At 47.5% G+C, this 16122-nt stretch overlaps 2 protein-coding genes across 5 annotated transcripts in view; both read left to right on the top strand.

Annotated features, from left to right (window-relative positions):
- CSDE1 (cold shock domain containing E1) overlaps positions 1 to 7774 on the top strand; it is a 43141-nt gene extending 35367 nt beyond the window's left edge. For all 4 annotated transcript variants that reach the window (XM_075909905.1, XM_075909903.1, XM_075909904.1 and 1 more), the window contains one exon: positions 6779 to 7774. In XM_075909905.1, coding sequence (XP_075766020.1) covers positions 6779 to 6826 — 48 coding nt within the window. In that variant the 3' untranslated portion in view covers positions 6827 to 7774. The remainder of the gene's footprint in view (positions 1 to 6778) is intronic.
- A 348-nt stretch (positions 7775 to 8122) lies between these two features.
- Positions 8123 to 13479, top strand: NRAS (NRAS proto-oncogene, GTPase). Its single transcript, XM_075909907.1, has 5 exons — positions 8123 to 8283; positions 9472 to 9650; positions 11194 to 11353; positions 12256 to 12379; positions 12920 to 13479. Exons 1-4 carry the CDS (start codon positions 8173 to 8175, stop codon positions 12373 to 12375), a joined length of 570 nt encoding a protein of 189 aa, XP_075766022.1. The 5' UTR covers positions 8123 to 8172; the 3' UTR covers positions 12376 to 12379; positions 12920 to 13479.
- Positions 13480 to 16122: the final 2643 nt, after the last annotated feature.

The following is a 16122-nucleotide window of genomic DNA, read 5'->3' on the forward strand; positions in this document are numbered from 1 at the left end:
GGGGAGGGGAGGGAGCAGAAGAGGCTTTGCATGCTCCCCAGGCCAATCAGGGTCTGGGGGCGGGGGAGCTGCGTGAAGCTTCCTTCACCCTGCCCCGGCCCTGCAAGTAGCTGGCAGCACTCCAAAGTGCCACATGCTCCTCAGAGGGCGGGAGGAGGCTTCCCACGCTCTTCTGCCCCCATGCCCTGATTGGCCTGGCGGAGGGGGAGCGTGCCAAGCCTCTTCCAGGGCATGGGTGAATAGTGGAAAGGGTGTGCAAGGGGCATCCCCACCCCAACACCAGTCATGGTCTGGGGATGGGGTAGCTCTGCCCCTGCCTGTTTTTGAAATGTCCCCTGGGCTAAAACTATTGCCCACCCCTGATATAAACCTAACCTATTCCTAGCAGGTATTTGTCCAACCTGTACTTAAATGCCCTCCAATGTTAAGAACTCCCAACCTCCCTTGGAAGCCTGTTCCAGAACTTTTCTGCCCTTATAGTTTGGGGTTGTTTTTTTCCTTGATATATATCCTCAATCACCTTTGCAAATTAAGCTCTGTTACCATTTATCCTGCTTGCAGTGCAGAGCAATTGATCACAATCCTCTTTAAGAGCCCTTAATGTAGTCAAAGATTCCAAGGGAGGAAAAAGGCAGTTATGCTCATCTAGTCTGACATCTAATGTAATATGGATCCTAGATCTTTCCCAAAATAATGCCAGAGCCAATCTCCTAAAACCAAGATTGGTGTTTTCCTAAGAATCCACAGTTGTTCCAGTTGTTAATTATGTTCACTGTTAAAAATTTACCTTCTTTCTGACCTGAATCTGTGTAGTTTTAACGTCCAACAATTAGATCATGTTAGAATTCTTCTGCTAGATTGAAGACCCCTCTCGTGGGTCTGTCTGGACACTCACTCTAGTTCATCAATATTCCTTTTACCTGCGCACATCAGAACTGGACACACTATTCCCACAGCTGTTGCACCGTAGTTAATGATAGAGGGAAAACCTCTGTGCCTGCTTGAGATTTCCCCTTAACGCTTCCCAAGATTGTTGTGATGCAGGCAGACCCAAGCGCCAGCTCATGCCAACACCCTGGCTTCAGTGAACACTGACAAATGAATAAATGGAAACTCAGTCGAGTTCACCTACTGAAACAATTCTAACATGGAAGGTGGTAAGGATGTTGAGTGTTTGGCTTGTGCCTTGCAGTATATCTTAATGTCATTCAGAATATTTGACCCATGTTTGTGGTTAAGTGGTAACTTTACTTTATAACTATTAGTGTTTGCTGTGATGTAAGAAATCCCCACAGTTGGGAGAGAAGCATTACCAAGTGTGAGCTTGAAGTAAAAGTTGTCATGTTCTGCCCATCAAACGAGAAGCCTACAGACATCAGAAGAACCGTTGTGGAACAAGTATAAGCAGGGAATGGGTTAGTCAAAGAACATCTAGAGTGCATTTGGCAGCAGTTTCTATAGCTTTTGATACCTAAGACCAGTGTTTCTCAACATTTTTCTATAAAGTACCCCCAGTACCTACAGTTTTCAGACACACACGAGTTTTTTTACCATTGCAACACATTTGTTTAAACAACTGAATCGTGGGCAGGTGGGCGATGAAATTGTTGGGTGTAAAAAGTACAAAAATAATAGTGCTGTAAAACACAAATTCAGTTTTCTCCAAATTTCAGTTATTGATGTACCATACCCCCCCCCCCCACACACACACACACTCTCTCTTCCCCCCCCCCCACCCCCTCAGGCTTCTCTCGAGTACCCCTAAGGGTACTCATACCACTGGTTGAGAAACACTGCCTATAAGACTAACTCTTCTGTGAGTGTTAGCTACTTTAACCTTGTCAGAAACTCATTGCTTTTTCCCAGTTTGTGCATGAGTTTACAGGGTTGGTTACAAGCGTATCTTTGAGAGATCTAAGGTACAGTTGACCAAGGTAAGTGACTGACTGGTCCTTTGCAGTAGAAATAACCTGAATGTTGTGATTTTTCTTTTTCTGCATAAGGGAGCATGTTACAGTGGTGGCAAGAGACCAGAGTACCCCAAAACAGAGAGTTGTTACAGTGCGTGGGGTTTGTGCCAGTCTCCCTGAAGCTGGCATGCATGTTCATGAGCCATTTCAGACAGTTTGAACTGATGTAGTCAGAGCAGGATTCATGGGTCCGTTGGATTAGTAGATCATAACCCAGCCCTAAGTTGAAACTTGCATTTTAAAGATTTAAGACTAGATGAAGCGAGTGACAGTCCTATGATCTTGAGACACAAGACCTCGAACATCTGTGCTTGCAGAGAGGAATGGTTTTTGCAAGAACCTCAGATCAAGAGCGGAGAGCTTTGTTCATAAGTTTTGACCAGAGACCAGCGGACGTTCTGGCCTCAGATGCTGGGAGAGTAAAAGGACCGAGAAGCAAAAAGGTGGGTGGCTACCAGAGGAGTGAGCAGCCTGGAGAAAGGAGCTCCTACCAGAAGCCTGCTGAGGAGCTGCCCAGAGAACAGCCCAGGAGAGGATGAACTGAGGTGACCCAAGCAGCAATCAAGGCCAATCAACTATGAACCCACCACAAGACACATGCAAACAGTTGGAGAGTGCCCACCCAACGGGAGTACTAGAACCTGAGGCCTTCACTTGGCACTTAGCTAGTGAAATCTAAGTGCAGCATATTCAACCAGTGTGTGGTTTGTATCTTGATTAGTACGCCTGCCCAGAGGCCAGCCCCCATGTTAATGAGTCACACCAGATAGCTTCATAGTCCTGTTAAGTCTTAGTCACAGAATTGCATTGAAAGCTCATATTCATATGACTATCCATCATAAACCCCAAATCTTCAGTCACTGCTTCCCACGAGTGTCTCCCCCATTCTGTACTAAAGACTTGTGTTCATTGTTCCTAAATGTATATATTTACATTTAGCTATATTCAACAGGTGGTTTGCTTGCATCCAGCTTACCAAGCAATCCAGATCACTCTGAATCAGTGTCCCTTTATTTTTGTGTTCCAGATCACTGATAAAAATGTTACGGCCAAGAACTGATCTCCACAGAACCCCACTAGAAACTTACCTACTTGATGATAGTTCACCATTTCTGTCAGCCAGTTTTTAGTACATTTAATGTGTTGAGATTTAGAAGGTCTCCCTGGCAGTCATCTTTCTCAAAACTACACCTCATTTTTAGATTTTTTTTTCATAGGTTAGATTTTCTAATCCTTTGATCAGTTTTGTTGCTTTTCCCTGTACTCTTGCTGGTTTGCCTACTCCTTTCCTAAAGTGGGATGCCCAGGGTAGGGGAAAAATACTCCATTTGAAGCCTCACCAGTGCTGAATAGAGGGACCATTATCTCCAGTGTCTTAGAGATAACTCTTCCATTAATGTTGCCTGGTGTATTACCGTTTTCACAACTGTATCCTATTCCGGATCACACATTGCATGAGGCAACAGCAATCCCTTGATCCTTTTCAGCATTGCTACCACTTAGCCCAGGGGTGGGCAATAACTTTTGATGGGGGCCTCTCCAAGAATTTGGTAAGTGGTCAAAGGCTGCACTTTTCCATTGTATTAATGGAGGATGTACAGGATTTGGGATGGAGGTTGGGTGCAGAAGAGAGCTTAGGGTTAAGGGATTGGGATGCAGGGGGGAGTTTGGGAGGAGGAGGAGGTTGTGACCTAGGTCAGAAGACGGGTATGGCTGCAGGAGAAGATTTTGACCTGGATGAGGCGTGTAAGGGGGTGCAAGAATATGGGTAAAGGCACAAGAGTACAGAGGGGGTGGGCTACATTTAGTATGAGTTCAGAGAGGTGGTGGAGGGAGGGGCTGGGATGTAAGAAGCAGGCTCTGGCCAGGAGGCACTTACCTGTGTGGCTCCTGGCCAGCAGCCCTGCCCAGAAGGTTCATCAGCCAGCTGGGGGCCAGATGTGCTGCTCTGAATGCTGTGAGCCCAGGGGGAGGGAGCGGGGGTATGTCACAAGCCTTTGGTCTAGCAAATAGGCAGCTCCCACTGGATGGTTTCGGCCAATAAGAGCTATAAGGTTATGTGGGGGCAGGAGCAGCATTCCAAGCCTTTCTCCTCCCCTGGGCTCCCAGGGTTTGTTCAGAAAATACTTTGTACTTGGATCTTTTGAATGTAATGATGTAATTGGATCTCTTTAAGTTCAGAACCTCTCATTTGTCAAGGTTTGGAATACCCCTCCTAGCTTGGTGTCACCTGCAAATGTTATAAACATACTGTCCACTCCAGTCTCCAAGTCCTCAGTGAAAATACTAAATGAAAGCAGATGGAGGACTGACTTCTGCAGGGCTCAGTTTAGTGGAACAGTGACTCATTAACTACTCCTGAGCATAATCTTTCAACCAGTTGTACATCTGCCTTCTAGTAATTTGATCTAGATCATATTTTCCTAATTTTGTTTATGCTAATATCGTGCAGCAGTGTCAAATGGCTTACTAAAATCCAAAAGGAGGCTGGGATGCAGCTTGCCAGACCTTAACTGCTATTCCCTGCAGGAGAGGGCTGAAAATCAAGTAAGCACTGCATAGACATGAAGAGAAGTCCTCAAACTGGTAAACTCTCTTCGGGGTGGAGGGAGCATATCTAGATCACCTTCAAACACCAGGGCTGTGGCACCCTCAGAGATTGACCCAGAGCCATCTGCCTGCCACTTTTGCCATTAGTCCAGGGATCCGTGAGCCAGATGCTGACAGACAGCATGGCAGTTGTGCATTATGACAAGAAGGAGCAGGCCATCTCCACTGGTATTGAGAGATGAGGCAAGATACATGATTGATCATGTTAGCCCAGGCTTTAGTTGGGCAGTTCTGGCATTAAGACCCTAGTCAGCTTTTTACCATAGCCCCATCACCTCGCTGGCCTTGCCAACAGTCTTGGGAAACAGTGGTCAGATCTCTGAAGTTGAGAATATTCTGCTTCCGAACAGGAAAGCCTTAACTAGACTGGCTTGTAAAATAACTTCACAATTGGGGCTTCCCAGCCCACCGCCTCCTGTTGCCCTTGACTGTTCATTTCAGCACAAGTGGGTGGACTGCTAGCTAGCCCTGATATTGCAAAGTATTTCTGGTTCCATCTTGCAGCCGTATCTGCACGTCGTCCTCCTATCTGGGGACACCCTGTGCTTTGCCAACCTGCAAAGCCTAGTTTATTTTAAACTTGCATCTTTCTGTCCCCCATGGTCTCTCCCTTGAGGACTGCCCCTATTTCTAAAATCTGTAGAATAAGTACATGGAGCTCGGTCCACTCACTTACAATATGCTGTTCCTTAGGACAGGCCTCCAAATGGGATGGGTGCTTTGACAGGGCTGTCCTACAGCTCTTTGCTAAGCAGGAGTCCGACTGCTCACTGCTAAGGAAACACAATTTTTGGTTTGTCTGCCTGAATGCCACTTTTGGTGACTCAGTCTCTGAGAAGTGTTTCTTACTGTGCTGTAACTGGCTCTTATGTCTTGTCCACGTGGGTTCCCAACACATTGTCCTGCTCCGCTATTGTGGAGTCCGATTCCTCTGGGATTCTGTAGTGTTGAAGGAATTGGGGATGCTTGTGCCTGCTTGGCTCTGTATTTGACATGGGGATGTGAGAACATTAGGGTGCAGTAGTGGCCTCAGTAGACTGCTGGCTAAAAGAATCTGATCCTGTTTGCATTGGCCACATATGCACCAAGAGCGGAATGGGTGTGGTCAACCAATCCCAGGTTGCATTACTGTATATTGCTAAATGCTGATTAAGGCAAAATTGTTTGTAACTTGTTCATTTAAATGTAAAATCAAGACTTTGAGTCTTGCTGTGTTTGCCACAAGCCACTCAAGCTGCTGATCCAGGAAGAACTTCACCGAGTGCCCACTTTGGTCTAACGTAGAATTAATCCAAATTTGGAAGTGGATAGGTAGCTACTACCTCAGCTGGCAGGTGATGCTGTCTCTAAGGCTGTCTACACTGCGGGTGTTTTGTGGAGGAGGAAATGCAAATGGAGTGCTCATTTGCATATATTTCGATCCTTTTTGCAGAAGAGGTTTTTGCGAGTAAAAATCCCTGTGTGGATGGGGCCATTTGTCAGGGGAAAAAACCCTTTTGCGCAAGAGCCTTTATTCTTCAAAAAAAGGCTCTTGCGCAAAAGGGTTTTTTTCTGACAAATGGCCCCATCTACACAGGGCTTTTTAATTGCAATAACTTCTGCAAAAAGGATTTGAAGATATGCAAATGAGAGCATGAGTGTGCAAATGAGTGCTCCATTTGCATTTCTTCTGCAGAACACCCACAGTGTACATGGAGCCTAAGAGTGACACACAGATTGCGAGGCAGAAAAATGTACTTTCCTGCAACATTTAAAATTCCTCTAGAGAAATTGTGTTCTAATGAGAATTTATTCTCAATAATACACCTAGGAGAAAGGGGAAAGAGCTGGAGCCTCAGCTCACTACATTTCCTTAGAACTTTTGTTAGCAGGGAGACATGTAGGGGAGCCCAGTATGCTCAATTCTCACCCTGGGAGGTCTTTAGAGTGGATTCTTCAAAGTTCAAGGCAATGGTATAGAATATAGTGGCTAGGTAAAACAGAGTGTGTGTGCATAGGGAACCATGGGAGCTTGGTGCTGCTTCTTAGGATTTCTGAAGAGCCAGTTTAGCCCCCCAATACCAACAGGGTATCCTGTTAGAAACAACATGAAGAGTGGCCTACACATGGAGAAATTGAGAGAATGGTATATATCCATCTGTTAACCATACCCATTACTTCACATTGCAGTTGCCTAATGCTGTTTTATGTCATTACAGGGATTTGTTGCAGAGAGAAAGATTCGTCAAGCTGGTGTTATTGACTAGCAGAACCATAAAGCACATAACTAAGTAGGATGATGCGATGGGAGCTGGTGAAGGGTACTGAATATCTCCCTATTCATCCCTTCCAAATTCTAAGAAGCTATTATACCAGTTTAACACCTTCCTCATGTTATGTTTAAAAAATAAATTTATGAAACCATTTTAAAATTATGCACAGTTGCATCCTGGAGACTTAAGGTGGCGCCTTATAGTATCACTTGTTAGACGCTTTTTGAATGGTGCATTTAACGCAACTGGTAACTGCAAATCTACATTGCCTATGTAAGTGAACATTATAGACAGTTCTACTGCGGTAGACCTTATGAAATTCTGCACTAAAAGGATGTATACTCTATCCTCATTATTTCTGCCAAGGTGTTACTATGCCTTAGCTCTCAGTTGCATTATCTTCCCCTCCATGTGGGAGGCTCACTTCAAGTTCAGCTTGAATTTGAAGGACCATATGAGGGTGGACTAGATAAACTTTTTTATATAAATCTGTATGAGCATTCAGATAACTTTTTAAGTTGACGGCCAAATGTTACATATGTTTTCATATCTCATTTAAACTTGAGTCCATGTAGCAAAGTTCTGTTAAAGCTCAGTGAAAGTACCTTCCAGAGTAGTAGATCTGTTTTGTAACTCTGCAATTAGTAGGCACAGTGCAGAATTTCAGAAGGATGAGGTGTGCCATCTGTGTGGTAACTTAAATATATAAAACAATGCACAGATTTTGCTGCTGCTTAGAACTCTGCAGCTTCTAAACCCAGTTTCTTTTACTGATTTAAATTTAAAAATTGTGCCTGAAGTGAATACATTTTTCTTTTTGCAGCCAGCACCCAGTGTACTGTAAAAGAATAAATACTTAGGCTTTCCATAGCTGTATTGAGACTTTCATCAAGGTGAAATAGTTGATGTCTGTGTGCTCTTTTTCTCCCCCCCTCCCCCCCATTCTTCCCCAGTCACACTTTATCAAGCAAGAAAACTGAATGATTGGTCTAAGTATTACTTTAACCAAAAAGATCAGGAGTTATTTTCTTGGAATAGAGGGCAGTCCTGTGGTTTGTTTTTCGGTTTTTTCATATGACCTCTATTCTCAGTTTAGGGTTTTTCTTCTCTGGGAGATGCATTATCTTTGTGAAACAAACATTTGCTTTCTCCGATTTCTGTTAATGGCAAAGAATGGAAATAGAATAAAGTTTTACTGATTTTGAAAAACGCCTCCCGCTTGGTGCCTCCCCCCGCGCGCAGCGCAAGCTCAGACGGGGGCCGGGCCCGGCTCCTTCCGGCGGGGGGGATGGGGGGGGGGGGCGGAAGGCGGAAGGCCGGTCCCGGGCCGGGCCGGGGCCATGACCGAGTACAAGCTGGTGGTGGTGGGGGCCGGGGGCGTGGGCAAGAGCGCGCTGACCATCCAGCTCATCCAGAACCACTTCGTGGACGAGTACGACCCCACCATCGAGGTGAGGGGCGGCCCTGAACTGCGCCCCCCCGGCCCGCGGGGCCTCCCTCTGCCGACGGGCCCGGCTCGCCCCTGCAGGGACGGTCCGCGCTGCACGGAGCCCCCCGCCGGCACCGCCTGGCTGCTCCCCTAGGCCCCCGCAGCGATTGACGTGGGGCTCTGAGCAGCGGACCCGAGTGGCTGGGCTGCTGCAGGAGGGCGCCGCCTCGCGGATCCTGCCGGGCTGCGGGCTGGGACCGGCCTAGGGCACAGCTACTCGGCACGTGGCCCCGGGGGGCTCAATCCGGGCCCGCGAGGCCCCTCCCAGCGGGGTGAGCACTGGCAGAGGGCACAGGGTGTCGCGTTTCTAGTCCCTGGGCAGAAGGTGCCAGGAGCGCCAGGACTTTGTGGGACGTGCTGGCTGCTTAGCCTTGTGGGCAGAGCCTGAGAGATGCCGACTGGCTCGCACTGGCCACGGTTGGGTCCAGCGCTTGCACGTAAGGCTTAATCTTTGCACTCGTGCCCGTCAGTGTGAAAGAAGCTATTTGCATATATATTTGCATGTACATGCAACCACACTTAAGTTGTGGCTCCCAGCATGTGCTGTGAGTGTCACTGTGGCCCCCGGGGCTCCAAAGTTGAGTAGCCCTGACCTAAGGTAAAGTTGACTTCTGGCCAGAGCCTGCTTCCTGTGCCTCAGCCCCTCCCACTTGCTAACTCCATTCCCCAGGTCATCACCCAAATCCTCTGCACACACATCCTGCCCCAGGTCACAATTCCCTCCCAGATCCTGCACCCCAATCCCCTGTCCCCAGCTCCCTTCTGCACCCAACCTCCATTCCAAACCCCACAGCCCCTCCATAGAAAAGTGCAGCCCCTTGATCACTTTCCAAAATCTTGGCCTAGTACCCCCATCAAAAAGTATTGCCCACCCCTGCCCTACAGCAGCAGTGGGGTAGGAGGCAGCATTTTGCTTTTCCAGAGGTGAATGGCCTTTCTCACATGTCCATTAAGGTCTCTAGCAATATGCCCTGCACTCCAAATGTTTACTTACAACGTTTGAGGGAGCAGAGCAAGCTGTGGAACTGCGGCCAGCTTTACGCTGTGCACTAGGAAATGCCTCCTGAATAGAGGCAGAGGTAAGGTGCAGCAGCAGCCGTAGCACCAAGTCTTGTCTTAGTTTTCGAAGTTGTGTTTGTATCTCCCTCAGGATTCCTACCGGAAGCAGGTAGTTATTGATGGTGAGACCTGCTTGCTAGACATTCTGGATACTGCAGGGCAGGAGGAGTACAGCGCTATGCGGGACCAGTACATGAGAACTGGCGAAGGCTTCCTCTGTGTCTTTGCCATTAATAACAGCAAATCATTTGCCGATATCAATCTCTACAGGTACGTTTTGCACTTTGGGAGAAAGCCTTTCTTAGGTTTATTTTGGAGAGAGAAGGCTGGAAGGGTGCAATCTTCAACTGGCATTGAGCATATTCACCCACGCAGTTAGTGGAGACCAAACAAGCAAGACAATCAGTCATCTTCACATAAGTGCTGCAGAAATGCCATCCAGCACACTGAGCTTCAGAATATCTTGTGAAGTCCCACTCAGAGTATGAGTGGCGCACAGTGGTCCTTGTGCAGAACAAATCGCTTGTGTGCACCAATATGGAGATCAAGGAGATTGGAGAACAGGAGAGGGCTCAGGGTGGGACAGCGGGGGTGAGAGCTCTGACTGGGAGTGCAGGCTCTGGGGTGGAGCTGGGGATGCTGGCTTTGGGTTTGTGGGGCCAGCTGCCCTTGGGAAAGAGGGCTACCCCCAGCCCAAAGATCCATCTAGCCCAGTAGCCTGTCTGCCGACAGTGGCCAGCACCGGATGGACCGAAGTCAATGATCAAGCGATTTGTCTCCTGCCATCCCTCTCCAGCCTCTGACAGACAGACGCCAGGGACACCATTTTATCCCCTGGCTAATAGCCTTTTGTGGACCTAACCTCCATGAAATTATCTAGCTTCTCTGTAAACTCTGTTATAGTCCTAGCCTTCACAGCCTCCTCTGGCAAGGCTGGCGTGGGGCTGGGGCTCCCCCAGCTACAGCAAGTTCAGGGTAGGTCCGTGCTGGAGTCAGCGGGGAGAGGTGCCTCTCCCCACTATAGCCCTGAGCCCCTGCACAGGGCTTAACAAGCAGCTGCACAGCTTAGAGGGAATTTGAGTGCTTCATAAATAGTCAGCAAGTGGAGACTGGAATAGCCACCAAGATATTGTTGAAGATGCAGTAATGGTTCAGTGGCATGGAATACAGGATACACCTCGCATAGTAGCGAAGGGGGTGCACATCAGGGTGAATCCACAGATGGGCCACGTTTCTGCTAAGATGCACGCCTGCACAACCATGCACAACAAAATTCTTCTCTGCCCACCGCCTCAGGAGAGCCACGCAGCCGGAGGGGCTGGCTAAGATGATGTGGTGAGAGTGCCGCTGGGGTAGGGGACCAGGACCTGCTGTGGCGGGGGTTGGCCTGCTCCAGTGGCCAGGGCTGCCATGTGGCAGGGGGTACCAGGGCCTGTTCTGGTGGCTGGGCTGGGAACGGGACATGCCGCATGGCGGGCTCGGTGTCTGCTCCAGCAGCCGGGAATGGGACATGCTGCAGGGCCAGGTGGGGTCTGCTCCAGCAACTGGGAACATGTGTATTAATAAATTGGGTGCCACGGTGGCACACATCCAAGCCAGCACACGCAACCTCAGTATTGGCGCACAAGCCACAACTCTCCGCTCACGGTTGGAAATCTGAGAGGAAACACTGCTGGTGGGGTAAGGAGAGTGGATTAGGGACTAAGCTCTGTGAGGGCCTTTCCAGCCCTAATGTCTACTTTGTAATAAAGTGTCAGTTTAAAACTCAGTTTTTGTATAAGAAAAGCTGGTTTTTAATGTGTTGTTTTCCCAGAGAACAGATTAAGAGAGTGAAAGATTCAGATGATGTGCCAATGGTGCTAGTGGGAAACAAGTGTGACTTGCCCACAAGGACAGTGGATACAAAACAGGCGCAAGAACTAGCCAAGAGCTATGGGATCCCCTTCATTGAGACATCAGCCAAAACAAGACAGGTAACAAGCTTCTTCCATTCTTCCATTGTGATTTCTCTACTTGCCGCTATAAATATGGTAGTGACATGGCTCTTTCATGGTGCTGATGGCCTGGGGTGGAGACAGAGTAAAACCTTTTCCCATTTTTACCTTTTGAGAGCAACCTGAGTGTGCGGTAACACTGATTGACTTTCCTCTGGATGGTCCCATAACTGGGTTCTAAAAATGCCACGTCTTTACCAACCAGATCAGAGTTGGGCCATCCCCCTTTCCAGTAACCTGCAGCAAGAGCCAATGCTGTTCCTCTGGGATTTAGTCCCAAAGCTGCCAAGTTTTCTTTGGCTCTACCCAAGGCCGTGTTGAAGCTAAGTCAGTGGCATGTCCTTGGAGTGTTGCGTTTCTATAGAGACTGTTCTCTGCCTGTTGCTCTCTGTTCATTGGGCTCCCCCACGTCATTGCTCCAGACGTGTCAATTTGCAGAACGAACCTGGAAAGGGACAGTAAGTTACTATGAAGTAGCCTGAAAATGAAATTTGAACCTGGAAGCAATTTGCCAAGAAATAACCCCATTTCCTACTGAGGGCATTATCTTTGGGAACCTCCTCTTCTAGCTACAATTGGCCATTGCCTCCATCTTAGGAAGACTGCTGCTCTGGCTGCTTGCTTATGATTTCCTCCAAGGGAGAATTCTCAGTCAAGAATTGACTTGTGGGAAATATGAGTGTATAGTGTATGAATTGCAGTGTAAATTGGCCCCGATCCTCATGGCTCCGAGTGGGCTGGGAGCTGCCCTGGAGAGAAGCATGCATTTTGGGTTAGTGTGTCAAAAGAACCCTTTGGAACAGTAAAATGGTGATTTGAGTCCAGAGAAATGCCCAGGCCCGTGGGGGAGAGACTGTCTGACAAGGAACCTTTGCATTCAGGGTGTTGAAGATGCTTTTTACACATTGGTGAGAGAGATCCGCCAGTACCGGATGAAAAAGCTCAACAGCAGTGAAGATGGGAATCAAGGCTGCATGGGATTTTCATGTGTTGTGATGTGATGAGGTGAGCTGTGATCTTTCCCTTCATTCATATAATTTAATCTATAAGTCTTGGGAAAAGTAGATAAGACTGGACCAGTTGCCTCAGCCTTTGTTATATTGTAGAACCGGTTGGTTGGTGTCTTGTGGATTAGTTGAACTATCAGTTCTGGTCTGGATGTCGACTTGCTAGCTGCCTCTGTCCTTTGGGAAACACGGTTTAATCTAGAAGCTTCATACTTCCTTATTCTCACGCCAATGCCACTTATGATCCTCACAGCTCTGGGATTAGCACTTGTTTGTGACCTGCTTCTCCACAGCTAACCTGGGAAGCACAGCTCGGGCGGGGCGGGGCAGGGGAGGAGGTTTAACTGCACCGTCACAGCCAACAGGAAGAACCAGGTGCTATTCTTGGGCAGCTCAAACAAAACCGGCCATAATTCAAACAAAGGACCAATGGAGGGTTAGAATCTTTCCAACTGCTGTTCAGAGAGTACTGTCCTGAGTAATGTGGGTGCACCATGAACTAGTGTAAAAGCTAATCAAAGATGCTTTTCTCTTTTAGCCACTAAGAACACCTGGTTCAGATGTAGCTGGAGGACAAGTCTTGATGCCACGCTAAAGCACCCATGATGATGCCCTGCCAGTACCTTGGTGCCAGCCAAGCAGTATAAGGTTCTTTTCTGGGCTCCATCTGAAGAGACCGTCTGTGAACATCTACCTCCTTGCTTGGCTAACTGAACAGAGAGAGCTCCATCTGTTGATGCACTGGGATTTCTTCCCCCTCCCCTCCCCGCCTGGATAGGTTAAAACAGAAAACTGGTCACAAGAAAAGTGAACTTTAGACACCAAATGCTGTGAAAAAGATGACAACATTTTAACCTCTAGAGTAGATGCTAGAAGTGATGTTTGTTTCTGGCAGGGCTATTTGAGAAATGTCACTAATCACTGACTGACAGGTAAAGTCAGAAATGGTTTTTCCATTCTTTCTTGATACTCTGCCACCTGATCCAGACTGGTATCTGCTCTGTGCCCTGCACGGCCAACTCACAGCACACCCCTTATGTCATGCCACTGACTCCAACCCTCTATTGATCTGTAATAAAAAGGAGAGATCTTTGTTAATTAAGTGCCTGTTTGCTAAGGAGCTTCAGAGCGTTTTTCCAGTGTCAGACTGAGGGGAATTACCAAGGATTCCAGTTCCCTTGGCAGCTGGGGCACTTGTAAATGGTCGTGTCTTTGAGAAACGCACGTGCTCAATTAATTTCCATGACTGAACTCTGCCTCTTCATCTAGAGAAACTTGTTGGCCTGAAGCTCCAGTAGGCATATGAAGGGGCTTTCCGTGTCTAAAGACTGTGCAAAGCAATGGATTGGTTTTCTGTTTTGATTTACTGGGTAGATTCATGTAAATTCCATCTAGCTCTGTCACTGTGCCCAGGGCTTCCTTCGTCTCCAGATAGGACCAAACTAATCAGCTGCTCTTGTGAATGTTGGCTGGAAATATATGTGGGCAGCTACTTGACAGGCAACCGCAGCAGTGAATTATGCCAGTTTTTGTGACTGTTAGTTGCTTAGATGTGTCAGAATTTTCAGTTCTGTTTTAAAACTATTGGCCAGTCTCCTAATCACCAAACTTCCAATACAGCCTCTGTCGAATGAATCTTTGGGAAGAGTACCTGGGGGCCACACTCCAAGAGAAAGGAATCCTGGGTTTCTTACTGGCTTGCACAATGTGTAGTGTTTGCTCCAGACTGCAGTTCATGCAGACCCTCCCAAGGTGGGTGAGAATCTAGCAGAAAAAATATAATACAGAAAACGGCTCTGGCTCCTGATTATTTCTGACTTCAGAATCATCTGTAGCCAGGGGTTTGCAGAATGAGGAAGGAAATTAATTCAGTGAATAGCGCACAGAAGTTTTCTTGGTTTGCTGATGGGATTTCGGTGCTCGTTCCACCCCCAGCAGAGTCTGAGTGAATCCTTGCACAAATCATGGAGATGTTGCTAACCCTTACAAGGAAGTGTTGTAATAGCAAAGCTGTTGTATGTAACGGAGAATATGTTGGGCCCTTCATTAGCCAGCGTTCCATTGGCATTGGCCTCTGTGTCCAGATGAGCTCAAGTAGCATGTTTCAAAGCCCATCATCTTCATGGGGAATCGCAAAGGGACGTGGCCTCCTTGCAGAGCAGGTGCCTCCTGGGTCGATCTCTGGCTAGGCCCTTCCAGTGGTCTGGCTGGGGGTTCGGTTTAGGTCCATCACTTGGGTCACCATCAAAGTTTTGGGCACCAACATGATCACTGGTTATGTAACAACATTGCTTCAGAATTTAGTTGGTCTTTCATGCAAATAATATGTTCATATCAAGAAAGCTGCTGAAAACAAATCAGTGCTGAAGAACTTGGTTGTTTGGCTCAGATTTAAATGTCTTTGTTTCGGTCTTGTCCTGCTCTTGGATACAGAACAGCTGATGAAGATGAGAATTGAAAATATCATTCCAACGGTCTTTAGCTTCCCTCAGAACCCATGTTTAACTTTCACGCAACAGATTTCTCTACAGATCCACAATTTCATAGCAAGCTCAATTTACGATAGCCAAATGTGCCATCACCACCTGCTTTACAAATGACCAGATCTTTCTAGCATCCCCTGGCACTGTCTGTGATGCTGCCCAATTATCTGACAGGTCCCATCTTTTCAGTGCCTCCTCCAGACAGGCTACTATTACAACCAGCTTACTCTGGAGGGGGAGGTTGTTTCGTGGGAATGACCAGGGACATAATTTTATCTGGGTTAATAACCAGACCAATGCATGCTGCTTCTTGCCTGGCCAGATCAGCCAATAGCTATACAAATCCACCAAACTGAGCCAACAAGACAATGTCATCACTGTATTCAAGCTCTTGGAGCTCAGTGGGGTTCAGATCAACTTTACTCACAGCTGCCTCCTAAAGCTAATCCATCAACCAGTCAGTGCCAATCCCGAACAACAATTGTGACCGAATGCAACTTTGCTAAGCTACTGTGGGACTAGGAAACGGAGCCATGTATCTGCCATTGACTCGAGTGCAGCTTTCCGTTCCGTGGTAGAATTCCTCCATCAATGACACTGTTTTCTTAGGGATGCTCGGTCAGCTCCTGGACACTTACAGGGGGCCTGGAATCGAAGGCCTGGCACAAGTCTCTGAAAAGTGTTGTTCAGGGTTGATTCAGTTCAGACACTCTCAAAAAGCTGTCTCAAGATGGAGATCTGGGCGCTAGAACTAGTCAGTCTAACGCTGCACTAAGGGTCACTGCCTGTGCCAGTGATCCCAAAGCAAAGTGCAGTCCCTGCTTGTCTGGTTTCTCTAGGAAGAGCAGTTGGTAGCACACAGGTGGTGTATAACTGACCTGGGGAGCTCAGAGCCCTTACGTGAACTCTACATAGATAGCGGCTGGTAACAGAATTATCAATTTTTCTCCTCCAGCTACAGTTGAGAGGTAAAGTTAGCCCTTTAATGATACCTCAGCTACATGCTGCTGCCTCAAATCCATAGGGGAAGGCTATTCTCCTGTATACAGTACCCCGCAAATCATCACTTGCATACCTAACGTTCCTTCCCTTTTGGCTGGTGTGAAACTAACCCCTTATTTCAGAGTCAACTCTGTATGTAAAACCTGAACTTCCAGTGATGCACACGGGCACAAGGGTTGGCGGCATCATGGAGGGTGCTTCTTGGGATCTGTGTGTTGGATTCTTAACTAGGAGCCCTTTCATCTTGTGGCTTCTT

This window comes from Pelodiscus sinensis, chromosome 27 (genome assembly GCF_049634645.1).
Source record: "Pelodiscus sinensis isolate JC-2024 chromosome 27, ASM4963464v1, whole genome shotgun sequence".
NCBI classification, from domain to species: Eukaryota; Metazoa; Chordata; order Testudines; family Trionychidae; genus Pelodiscus; species Pelodiscus sinensis.

Coding starts and splice junctions, on each gene's coding strand:
- NRAS (XM_075909907.1), top strand. CDS start 8,173: ATGACCGAGTACAAGCTGGTGGTGGTGGGGGCCGGGGGCGTGGGCAAG. Junction 8,284..9,471: donor AGTACGACCCCACCATCGAG/GTGAGGGGCGGC, acceptor TATCTCCCTCAG/GATTCCTACCGGAAGCAGGT. Junction 9,651..11,193: donor GCCGATATCAATCTCTACAG/GTACGTTTTGCA, acceptor TTGTTTTCCCAG/AGAACAGATTAAGAGAGTGA.